Consider the following 12,207-nt stretch of genomic DNA (forward strand, 5'->3'; position numbering starts at 1 on the left):
TCCTGGATTGGAGAGGGTGCAGGCCAGGCTGAGGGACCCCTTGCCCCTGTGCATGAATATCGTGCACCGGGCCTCTAGTTTACTATAAATTGAGGATTATGATTAAGAATTCTGAACTGTCTCATGTTAATTTTTAAAAAGTATTGGTAAATTGCATTTTTTCCTTTTAATTGCTATTATTCAGCTTGCCAAAAATCTAATATTCTACATCTACTCTCACCCATTTTACAAATAAGTCTAGAAATTATTTTACATTCCACACTGCTCTGTGAATACTAACAAGAACACATCAATTTTATAGAACCATTATTTTGCATCTGTTCAATTTAGTAAACCAATGTAACATTTCAGAAAATTGGATCAAAGGATTATTTTCATTAGAGGTTTTCACAAAAACATTTGTATCCTGCAGCATCTTGGAGGGTAAGATTTAATTATATGACAATAGAGGTTACTCTGATGAATCATTACATAATCTTTAATAAAGTGAAATTAAAAACATAACCTAGATGTGCCTTTACTACAAAGACTTGGCCACACGTGGCCTTGGTGAGGAATTACTTCTGTTTTACTGAAGGCAGTCATTCTAACCCAGCCCTGCCTGGCCCAAGTCCTGCGCCTGGCCTCCCATGGCCCCTCGGGAGGTGGTGGCGTGCTGGGGAAAGAGCCGCGGGAGGAGGAGGGAGGCCTGGTCAGACACGGGACCTCAGAAACCACCCTGTCAACTGGGACAGCGCCATGAGCAACACTCGCCAGCCCGAGTCAGAGTGCAAGGACCTAACCCCACAGCACATTCACTGCAGCTGTGCCCGCACGCTGGTAACGACGAAGGCTCTTTCATCCCCCACCAAAATGTTCACACTAGCGGGAACAGGATTATGGGGACATTTTTGTTTTCATTTTTTATACTTTTCTGTATTTTCCAAATTTTATAACTGGGGAAAAGTACTTTTTTTTTAAAGCAACTTTCTAAACTCAAATCTACTACCTCCACTAATGAAGCCGAATGTCTGCTCAGTGCCTTCAGGCTAAAATTCAAAAAAAGTGAACATGTGTCTCCAGCCCTTCCTGACCTGTCTGGCTGCCAGGGCCTCTTCCTCTTGGTAGGATGCCCACATGTGTGCCCACCCTGCCTACGGAACTGAGCAACACTCTTTGCCACACCTGCTGTCCCCATGCCTCACACACACCCCCCTCGCTGCCAGCCCTCAAGGAGGTGCTCGGCTGCCGCTGCCCTGGCCCCACAGCAAGCTGCTCACAGGTACCCACCTGCTTGTCCTCCCTCCCCGCCGCCGCCTCGTCCCCTAAGCTTGAAGCAGAGAGGATGCTGACTCACCTGCGTGCCCTAAGTGAGTGCTGCCCTTCCCAGCTTCTCCCTGAGCTCACATCTCAAATGCTCCCTGGCTCTAGCCCACATGAAAGCTCCTTGCCCAGCCTTGATTACAAACTAGAATCCCATTCATTAGAGGCCCGAGTCTTACATGTCCTTGGTATCTTTCACAGGACCGAGTACAGGGAGGTACATGGGTGGGCAGTCTGACATACAGAATGAAAGGGCTTTTATTTTCTGTCCTCCAGATTTAAACCGTGTCCTCACCTGTCTCGGCCTCTTCCCTGAAACCCAGCACCCAACAACAGGCCTCGGCCTGCACCAGCGTGGGGTCAGAGGCAGGGTGCCTGCTCCCCAACTTCCACTGCTTAGTACCCTTCCCTGCTGTCCCTGGAGAGCACGGGAGGACTCCAACAGAGCTCAGCTGTACAAGCCCCTGATGGGAAGACAGAGGTCTCTCCGAAGCACGGTCCCTTCGTAGAGGTGGAGTCCTCCTGGGTTCCAAGAGGGGCAGACACCAGGGTCTCTCCTCATGCAGACCAAGCATGGCAGTGGCTCCCCCACCGGTAAACCATTCCACACCTGACATTTGCACACGTTACACGTGGTGCGAGTTCACAGGTCTGCACCCTCAGACTCATTGAGTGGCAGTCTCTCATTCGCTTGGCTCCTGGGCACTACTCCTGTCACAAAGGAAGTGGTCAGCCAGCTGCATGAGCTTGTTAATGCAGCTCAAAACTGGATTTCCCGCCACCTCGGACACCAGTGCCCAGCATGCTTTTCACCAGGACTTCTTCACGCCAACGACTAGCAGGAAGAGCCTCTGCCCCTCCCCTCGTGTGCGCCATCTCCCTGCACTTGGGCGCAGGTCTCTCTCACTGGCCCGATGCACACTGGAAAGTTAGTCACTCACCGTAAGTGACACACTGAGAACACAGTGAGTAACCCACAGAGGTCATAACACTGAGCCTGGACTCCGACTGCTATTAGTCCGATAGCATTTGCTCGAAGGACTTAAAATCCTGTCCAAGTTCTTGCTAAATTCACCTTGTCCACCACAGACCCAGCCACGCCCCCAGAATGCACCTCAGACCTCGATACTCCCACCAGCTGGGCCACTTCCCAGACCACCGGACAGGACCAGTGACCGCGTGTACCTAGGAGACTGAGGGCAGCTTTCCCATACCGACGCCCCCCCAACCCCACCCATTACCACACCTTTGTCTTCCCAGCCCAGAACAGAGATCTACTTAGACCCCAGCCTGTACTATGGCCCCGAGCCCATCAGCGGCCCTGTGTCACTGTCCAGGGCCACAGGACAACTGTCTGTTACCAATGAATGCTCCTCGCCTTTACCTGGGCGCTACTGTTTCCCAGCAAAAAAAAAAAAAAAAAAAAAAAAAAAGCAAAACTGGTAAGCCTGACTCACTTTGGCTCCCAAAATCCTACCGTCCTCCTCCAGTATCCTCTGTGCTAGCCCAGCTCCACTGCCGTCATCTGCCCTCCAGTCCCCTTCCTCTAGGTAGACAGCTCATCACCCCAAACACCACGCTTCCACACCGCTTCCTCACCTGCCCTCAGAAACCAGCTCCCGTTTCACACCCAGCAATGATGCGACCACCAACCAGAGCACTGGAATGGGGGGCCTCCGACCCTGGTCTCAGGAGGAAGCACCTCCCACAGGGTGAGGCAGCTTCTCCCCGTACCTGACCCCCCACCTGACTCCAGTCAGTGGCTCAGCGCGGTATCTTCACCCCGCAGGGCTGACCCAAATCCAAACCTCTGTCTGGTCTAAGACTGGACCGGTCCCTCCCATAAACTCCCATCCCTCCCCTGCCCTCAGTCCGCTAACAGCTCCCAGACTAGTGTCACCTACAAGATTTCAGGGATTTAATTTTGTTTGCTTGTCCTGTGTTTTCCAAATGTTCTAGGAAACATTTATAATCCAAAATGAAACATAAAGCAGCTCCCCTCCGCTGGCTTCTTCCTCAGGTTCACACTCAGATCCCTGTCTCAGTCCCCTGTCCGCCCCCCCTCCCCTCCTCCACACCCGGCACAGGCTGCCAGGGCCTCGCTGCCCCTCCCACCTGCTCTATTTGGAAAGCCCTCTCCCTGCCCCATTTTTACTCCAATTCTTCCCATTCTTTCAGGCCCACTCAATCTGACATCCTCCACCAAGGGCCCTAACCTGGAGTCCACACTGCTGCCTCCTTCTGAGCTCAGAGGTCAGCACCTGTGCCACCTGACCCGGGACTCACGCGCAGATGTTACATACACAGTCATCCTCCATGTCATGCGTATCTATATATATATATATAAAACCCTAAGCAACCATTCAACCATTTGACTGTTTGACCGGTGGCTATGACGCGCACTGATCACCAGGAGGCAGATGCTCAATGGAGGAGCTGCCCCCTGGTGGTCAGTGTGCTCCCGTGGGAGCGCCACTCAGCTGACCAATGGGTGCCAGAAGCCAGGCTCACGGCTGGTGAGCGCAGCTGCTGGTGAGCGCAGCTGCAGCAGAGCAAGCCTCTCCTGCCTCCGTGGCAGCAGGCTCAGCTGGGCTGGGATGAGGGGGAGCAGTGTGGCGCCCCGCCCAGGCTTTGGTTCAGGCTCCACCCCGGCCACCTGCCGCTTCGTGCACTACTACATCCTTCGGGGGATGTCAGACTGCCGGCTTTGGGCCTGGCCTTCGGGCCTGAACTGGCAGTCCTACATCCACCGAGGGGTCCCGGACTGCGAGAGGGCGCAGGCCAGGCTGAGGAACCCCACTGGTACACAAATCCGTGCACCAAGCCTCTAGTTATGTAATAATCCACTACATACATGACCTTTGTTAAATGCAGCTGTTAGTTTTTCCTCTCAAGACAAAGTGTTCTCTAGCGCTCAACTAATAATGACCATGTAATAATTGTATAATTCTAATGACCTGTGCTTCTTTATTTCCCCAAGTCAGTCCTGGTAAACCCCACATCACTGCAGCCCTGGCCCCTGACATCCCAGTCTCCCTGCCCAGCCTCTTCCTCCCACTTTCTCATTCAGTTCAAGCCTCAGGACTGGGCTTTGAAGCTCTGAACCTAGAAATCCAAGCAAGACCAATACAACTACATGTGAAATGCGCATTTTAGCCAGAGAACACTGTTTATGCATGATGAGTGATAGTAAAAAAATTTTTCACTTTAAAAGTTTTCTGATATTTACTCTAAATTTGGAACATACAGAGAAGCATAAGGAAAATAATAAAAAGTAACATGTGACCACAGTAACCATTATTAAAGGACTTTCATTTTAGCCAACTTTAAAGATCACCATGTAAATATGCATTTATGGCACCAACGTGAAAAACACTAAGACACAAATACCAATAAAACTCCTATTCTTGAGGAAAAAAGCCAAATTTTCAAGGATGTGTATTAAGTGGATGTAACAAAAACAAAACGAAGGGATTTTATAATCTTCCAGCGCTTCCAGAATTTACAAGAGACGCAAACAAAACCCAGTAACCATAATTAAGCTTACTTATTGCTTAGATGGCTGACACCATTGATATGAAGAACTGAGTCTGGCCAGTAACCTCACAATTTCAAACTAAATATTACTGGTTCCATAATCCTCTATTAAAAAGGCATTTTTTAAAAAGACTACAATCTAAATTCCTTTTCATCTCACTAACATCCTTGACGTGCCCTTTCTCAAAGGCTTGCTCCAAGATGGGGCTAAACACTTTCCCAAAAACACTAAGGCCCAGATCATGGAATGGGACCACGAGCACACAGAACAGCAGCGTTCCGAGGCGCTGTCCACTGACTAGTGATTCTAGATACATTTCTCTATGTAGTTTTAAAATAAGTCCAAGTAATACCAACTTGATTTTTTTTATAATCGTTTTTTATAGCTAGAGGGTGTTTTCAGCTGGGGGTTGAGAGGACAGATTACAATAAAAAACATTAACTATTCCCTTCTCTCATCACCCACATCTGGAAATGAAGCATGAGTGTTACACAACTGTGCCCCATGGAGCACGCAGCTCAGCAATGCTTGTGCACAAACACAGATAACACGAGAGTGACCGCGGGCGTGCTCACCTGAGACAGGCAGGCTATGACTCCAAAAAAGGTCTGGCAGGACTCTGGAGAAAATCCATTGACTCTGATGGACGGTTATTAAGATTCCAATGCAATGAGATCAGTGTCACCTGCAGTTCACGCACTCACTCACACTCGCACTCATCCACCACAGGAAGACACAGAGCGAAGGTGACAGCATAGAGGAGAGGTTTCCATGAGAGCGCTCCCAAAGCCAGTGAGCGTGGCACTCACCAAGCACCTGGCCCGAGAGCCAGCACAGGCGTGCACATGCCCATATACACAGGGCAGAGTGGGCATCTCAGAGCAAGTCCACAGTCTCGAGTGGATCCCTTTCGCTGTGCAGCAAGGAATCCCTCGTAAAAGGGCCTGAGCTCTGGTGCTAATGCCTCCACTAACTGTGAGAACAAGCCAGACCCCCTGAGCGTCAGCTCCCCCTTTGCTAACACTAGAGCCAGCACCGCTCTTCTGAAGCTCTGACTTTAAAATTCATTCAGAATCCCGCCTGAAGAGCGTCTGTGAGCCAACTGGGCACGGCCATCCCTACGCAGGCTCTGGGCTCGGGTGCTCATAGGCCAGCCTGGCCTGAGCTCACACGGCCTCTTCTGAAGACTGTAGAGTATCTGCAATCCTGTCCCTATAGGAGAAAGTCCACCTACCTAGATGGGTGAACAAAGAGAATCATCAGACTGGAAACGCTACTGCACTTTGAGGTCTCCTACCCAGGCAGACTGAGACCCGCTAAATCCGAGCCTGCAGCATGCAGGGCCCTGCACACCCCAACCTCATGCCGCCAGCCCTACTGCCATGCTCCTGCCTTCACTTGGGCCCTCGGCTGGCAAACACTTAGCAAAGCAGGAACAAGGGAAAGCTGGAGGGTGTGGTCCTGGAGACATGAGTGCCCACTCTGACCCTGGAGCTTCTCCGGGATGGCAAGTGGTGGCTGGATGATGGCCTTCTGAGGAGGGCGCCCGACCCACACAGGACTAACCTCTCATCTGCAGAAGTGCCCCCCACTCCCAGTCTGCTTTCCCTGTGTTCATGAAGAAAATACCCCCCCCCCCGCCCCCAAAAATAAAACCAAAACCCATTTCCTTTAACTCTTTACAATGGATGAGAAATCGGATTTCTGGGCCAGACTTGCTCAAATTCTGCATATCATCCAAGAACTGAGCATAAAGGGATACTTCCTGTTTACTTGAGGTCCCTATAAATACTTAATGCAATAAGATGCCCGCTGTCGGCACCGATCCAATAAGGACTAAAGGCGTCCACAGGAACAGCCTGGCCCCAAGCAGAACGGAGGGGGCTGCATGACATCATCTACTTCCCGGCCCTAAAATGTTCACAGCACAACTGGAGCCTGCAGCTGTGTCCACTCGGCCAGGACACAGGATGGACACAACACAATTCACCATGGAACCCACTTCTCACCCAGCAATTCCCACATCAGGCATCAATGCTCTCTCCTCCCTCCCTTCCCCCAAAAAGGATACGGCAGGAGCGCTCCGCACTGCACAGACAGAACCACCCAGGACGGCTGCAAAAGAAAACAGGACTCAATCAAAGGCTGTTTCCCACTTACAAAGTGACATACTCCACCAGTGTTGCTCCCAGACACTAAAGGCTCGGTTATAACTGACCAGGAAGCACCCAGACTGCAACGATGGTATTCAAGTAGCAGGAACACCAGGGCCAAAGGCTCGCTGTGAATGCCCAAGGAGAAAGCCTAAAATTATGTATAAAAGTTGAATTCCATGCATTACTGCTTAAGCCTCGAGGCTGGCTGGAAACGGTCCTGCCAACTGAGACCCCCTGCCCTCCCCAAGCAACCTGTACCGCCCCCTCCTAAGTCCTTTCTGATCCCAAATCAAATAAGGTCTGAACTAGTGCGTTTTTTCAATGAAACCAAATAGACACGATGTCAGTACACCACACAAGGTAACTTTTTATGAATTCTAAAACTCAAATTATAAAACCGTAAGTTAATCACTACCATTGGGGGTACTTTACATATTTTTTAATGATCTTACCTTATATTTTTTATATTTAATTTTAAGAAGTACATAAATCACTATACTGATAGCTCTGCTTCACGAAATCACTATGTAAAAATGTAGTGATGCCCGGTTTAGCCAGCTGACGACTGGAGGACTTCACCAGCTGAAACACGCACACACTCCCGCGTTAGTTCACACGCCAGATATTTACTGAGATTCTCCTAGGTGCACCAGCCAGGACACAAACACAGAAGTGCCGTCTCTCATGCAGCAGCACCCTCGCTAATGCTCTGCACTGTTTCTGTCACTGCCTTAAAAGAACTTTGGAGCCTGGCTGGCCTGGCTCAGTGGTTGAGTGTCAACCTGTGAACCAGGAGGTCACAGTTCGATTCCCAGTCAGGGCACACGTCCAAGTTGTGGGCTCGATTCCCAGTAGGGGGCGTGCAGGAGGTAGCCGATCCATGATTCTCTCTCATCATTGATGTTTCTATCTCTCTCTCCCGCTCCCTTACTCTCTGAAATCAATAAAAAATATATATTTAAAAAAAAAGAACTTTGGAAAGCGAAGTACCCCTCATCCTTTTTTTAGGTGATGCCAACAACTTTTCAGCATAAGTTTATCTTCTGCAGACAGAGTGCAGGAATATCAACCGTTTTATGAAATGGAGACTGGCTCTACTTGGGATAATTGTTGCATGAAGATCTGATCACTTTATGGAATGCTGAGCTAACTCACTGGGTAAGTGCACCTCGCCGAAAGAAAGCACTTTGCCAGCGAATCTTCACATGGTCTGACTCTAGTCAAACTCCCGGGAATTCAGTTAAGCTGGATCAGGAACCTACATCGGTGACCCTGCCTTGACCCTCCTGTATTCAGAACGCCTTCACATGAGCCGGGCCATTCTCAGCAGCAGCACCCAGAGCCCCTCAGGTCTGCTCAGACGCCCAGTTGCTAGGTATTCCTTTGACGTGTCCCGAGGATGCTCAGAGCCGGGCGGCAATGCAGGGTACCAGGACTCAGTGGGCGATGGTGGACAGGAGAGGGGGACAGCTGTGAAGGGGTATCCTCAGGCTGCAGGAAGGGCCCCGGAAGGAAGCCGACTCTCTGGAAAGGACCTCTGACGAGTCTGTGGTCACAGTCACAGGGATCTACAGGTGGCGATCTGACTGCTTCCTCCAGTCTGGGTGTCGCTGGGCCCCATGTACACATACACTACAAATCATGGGGTGTTACCTACATACAATTTCAATCCAGAGGGCAGTACAAAATATTTGCTACCGACCTTCACAACAGGTAAATCAAAGACTTCCCGGGCCTCCCCGACCTCCGGGTTGTCCCCGTCCTCTGAGATGATGTGCGAGGCCAGTGCGTTGTAAGACACTTCCTTAGCCTTCCCAGCCTTTAGAAGCTGAATAACCTTTAAAAAAACCACACACATTAAAATTCTGCATTTCATTCTTGGTTTGTACAAATTAGTGTGAACATGAACATTCTAATTAAAAACACACCCTGTTCTCCACACACACCTTTTACTCTGTCATAGTCAATGAAACATTAGGGGACAATGAGAAGCAGCAACTCTTGGTTCACTAACAAGTGAGCAGGGAGGCTACTGTGAGCAGGTGCCACAGGGCATCAGCGCTGAAGACAGAGGACTGACAGACACTTAGTGCACAGCCCCGTGCACTGGAGATCTGGTCTGGCTTGGCGATGGGTGGTCACCGCCAATGGGAAAGGCCCGGGAAGGGACACAGCAGGTCCCTGACTGGACATCACAGGAACTGAACTCTGGTTTCTGTCAATGGGCCCGTGCTAAACCTGGTTTTGTGATATGTCCTTTGCTGCAGGTCCAAGAACCTATTGACGAAGGTGAGGACTCGCTGGACATGAGCAGAATCCTTGTGAATTTAAAGCAATTAAGGAGGCAAAGACAATGCTGCGCTGTGGGGAGAGCAGTGTTCCCACGGGTCGGGTGAGCACAAATGCACTGCGCGCACACACACGTTCTTCTGTGCTACGCAGTTTTATTCTCAGGGAAGGCAGGGGGCTGGGTGCAGGTAAGTCATGATCAGATTTTCTAGAAAGATTGACTGTCAATGTCAAAGAATGGACTGGGTTGGCTCCATGATGAGCCAGGTGACCTGGGAGGAGTGGCTGCAATAACCAGGTGACGAGGCAGGCACGTGACCTAAAGGAATGTCGCCAGGGGAGGAAGAAGACACATGTGAGAGACCTAGCAGGACATAGTGACTGCAGGGGTGTAGGCACAGGAGGAAAGAATGAAGTGCTGGGAACCACAAGACCAGCACAGAGGGCGGAGCACATGGCCGGGGTGGGGACCGGAAAAGAAGGAAGTTTAGATAAGTGAAATGACAGCCAGAGCTCTGGAGCTGAGGGGGCGGGACAGGACGGGACACAACACCTGCAGCAGAGACCTCAGGACCCAGGGGAGGCAGGTGCAGCTCCAAGTGTGCCCCACCACCAGGGATATGGAGCCCACACAGCTGAGTTTACCCACAACAGGGACAACCTCTTTAGGATATGTTACCGACCATCAATAGGACTGGAACAGATCCCAGTACTTGTTTCATGAATGAAAGCACCATGGTCATCAGCCACAAACCAGCTCACCTTTCTCCCTCCCCTGGACTTCCAAGCATCTTTAGCTTCACTTGCGCACAACCCGTCTCATGGAAAATGCCTCCATTCTGCTCCGGATCCTGCTGCCTTTTCTAAGAGTCTGGAAACTTCACCCTCTCCCCGCTGCCTACAAAGTACCAAGTGGTCACGTCTTGCATACATGCACATGCGCAAACGCAGACCCGTGCCCTGGCCCTTCTCTGCTTCCTTTTGATGCCTGATTTCTTGACACAATAAGCAGCCTTTTGGGTTTCACACCCTCACTGCTGCCCAGCGTCTGCCAACAGCTTCACTGCCGACGCCTGCAGGCTCACGTGGACTCTGAGGATGCCCAAGGCGCCAGCCTGTCCAGTCTCCACACTGCCCACCGCGGCCTGACAGGCACCTCTGCTCCCTCTGCTCCCGGTCCACCAATCGTCCGGGGTCTCCCAAACTCACGGATGGCTCCTCTCCTCAGCACAGGTCCCCCCGAAGGGCATCATCTTTCACCCGGAGTGAAGGACCCGTGGGGAAGGACGCCACTCGGAAACCTTTCAGTGGTCCTTCCCCTGGGCACCCCAGCACCCAGCACCCTACGATAACGCCCTCAGGTGTGCCACCTGCCCACCGCATCTTTCTGTTACACCCAGACCCAGCGCCATGCCTGACGTGCACTGGATGTTCAACGTGTCAACTCTCTGAGTCCGTATTTATGGGACCCAGACAATCGGAGGCTCTGGCTCTATACTTTTTAGGAAGTAAACTGTTGCAGATCCAAGTGGTTTGTGAACATTTTTAAGCACTTAGATCTGACTTACACCGTTGAGCAAATGTGGTTCAACATAAGTTGCTCCAGAGTTTAAGTAGCATGGGGTTCAAGTCCTAAATGAGATGGGGGTGAGAAGTAGAAGGTGAAGAACGGTGAAAGAAAGGGGAGCTATCAGCACTGGAAAATGCTAACGTCGTCACAGGCTCGCATCATCACTCTGGGTTCAGAGCCTGCTTATGTTTACATTCAAAGCTAAAGTCTCTTCAACCTAAAGGTACAGGGAAGTACCACCTGGGGGTCAGCTGGGGAGTCTGGTTAGTAAGACACCAAGCACAAGCCTGGGGAACGCCAAGACCCCGGTGCCTTCTATACCAACTCTCCTTCTACGCCCACCATGTATGTGCCTTTGCTAAGCTCAGCCACACCTTCCCCGGCTCCCCACGCCCTCCCTCCAGGCGTGGCCCTCACTAGGGAGGAGACCCCGGGCCACACAACTGCATAAAGAAGGGAGAATCAGGTTAACCCCCCGAAGAGGGTACTCAACTAAGACTGATTCCCCCTGCAGGGTCAGGCGGGCCTTCAAACAGATGCATCACTGAGAAAAAGCTTAGGAAAAGCCACAGAGCCTTTCGCATGAGCCCACACTAGAAAGTTTTAAAGGGCGGGTGTGGATGGTGCTGAGTGGGTATTTCCTACACTTACGGTACAGTCCACCCAGTTAGGAAAATGCAGGAATTCGCCTTCGCTGGTGAACGGAGCGCTCCGCGGGTGCGCAGATGACAGCTGGGTGGCTGCCACCCGGGCCGGCGAGCAGCCCCCTCGCGCGGGAGCCCGGACACCAGAGCGGGCCGGCAGCACAGAGACGGGCACCTGTCCCGATCCTGCCGGGAAAGGGGGGCCGTGCACTCCCAGGGGCGGCCGCGGGGCGGGGGTCGGGGGTCAGGGGCAGATGGCCACGCGACGGGACGCCCGGCAACGCCAGGCGGAGGGCAGCTGGCAATCTGCGCCAGGCCGAGCTAGGGCTCGGGGGACACCGAGCAAAGGAACTCGGGAGCTGACCCACCCACGTGCTCTGCCCTCCTCCCGGGTCTGGGCATGCCCAGGGTCCCGCAGACGCCCTCAGGTCCCCGCCCTCTCTCTGGGCGCCGGCCCCAGGCCTGCTCGGCGCCAGGCGGTGCAGCCTCCGCGCGGCCAGGCCAGCGGGGACCGGGCGGTGGGGCCCCGACTTTCTACGTCCGAGCGCGCGCCCGCGGCGGGCACGGGGCGGGCCGGGGACGCGGCGGCGGGGGCGGCGCGGTACCTGCGGGTCGATGTCGCCCACCGCGTAGTACTTGACCTCCCTGAACAAGTCCTCGGGAACTTGCGGCTCCTGGTCCGCCATGGTCGCGGCGGCTCCCGCCCGG

At 52.3% G+C, this 12,207-nt stretch overlaps 1 protein-coding gene across 3 annotated transcripts in view; it reads right to left on the bottom strand.

Annotated features, from left to right (window-relative positions):
- The window catches only part of LOC102420076 (PAX-interacting protein 1), a 23,795-nt gene extending 11,594 nt beyond the window's left edge, over positions 1–12,201 (bottom strand). For 2 of the 3 annotated variants that reach the window (XM_014468286.2, XM_014468285.2), the window contains exons 1-4: positions 12,105–12,201; positions 8,699–8,833; positions 6,912–6,955; positions 5,416–5,479 (exon numbers count right to left, since the gene is read on the bottom strand). In XM_014468286.2, coding sequence (XP_014323772.1) covers positions 5,416–5,479; positions 6,912–6,955; positions 8,699–8,833; positions 12,105–12,185 — 324 coding nt within the window. In that variant the 5' untranslated portion in view covers positions 12,186–12,201. The remainder of the gene's footprint in view (positions 1–5,415; positions 5,480–6,911; positions 6,956–8,698; positions 8,834–12,104) is intronic. The other variant, XM_014468287.1, reaches the window with a different exon arrangement.
- Positions 12,202–12,207: the final 6 nt, after the last annotated feature.

This window comes from Myotis lucifugus, unplaced genomic scaffold (assembly GCF_000147115.1).
Source record: "Myotis lucifugus unplaced genomic scaffold, Myoluc2.0 scaffold_442, whole genome shotgun sequence".
Classification (NCBI taxonomy): domain Eukaryota; kingdom Metazoa; phylum Chordata; class Mammalia; order Chiroptera; family Vespertilionidae; genus Myotis; species Myotis lucifugus.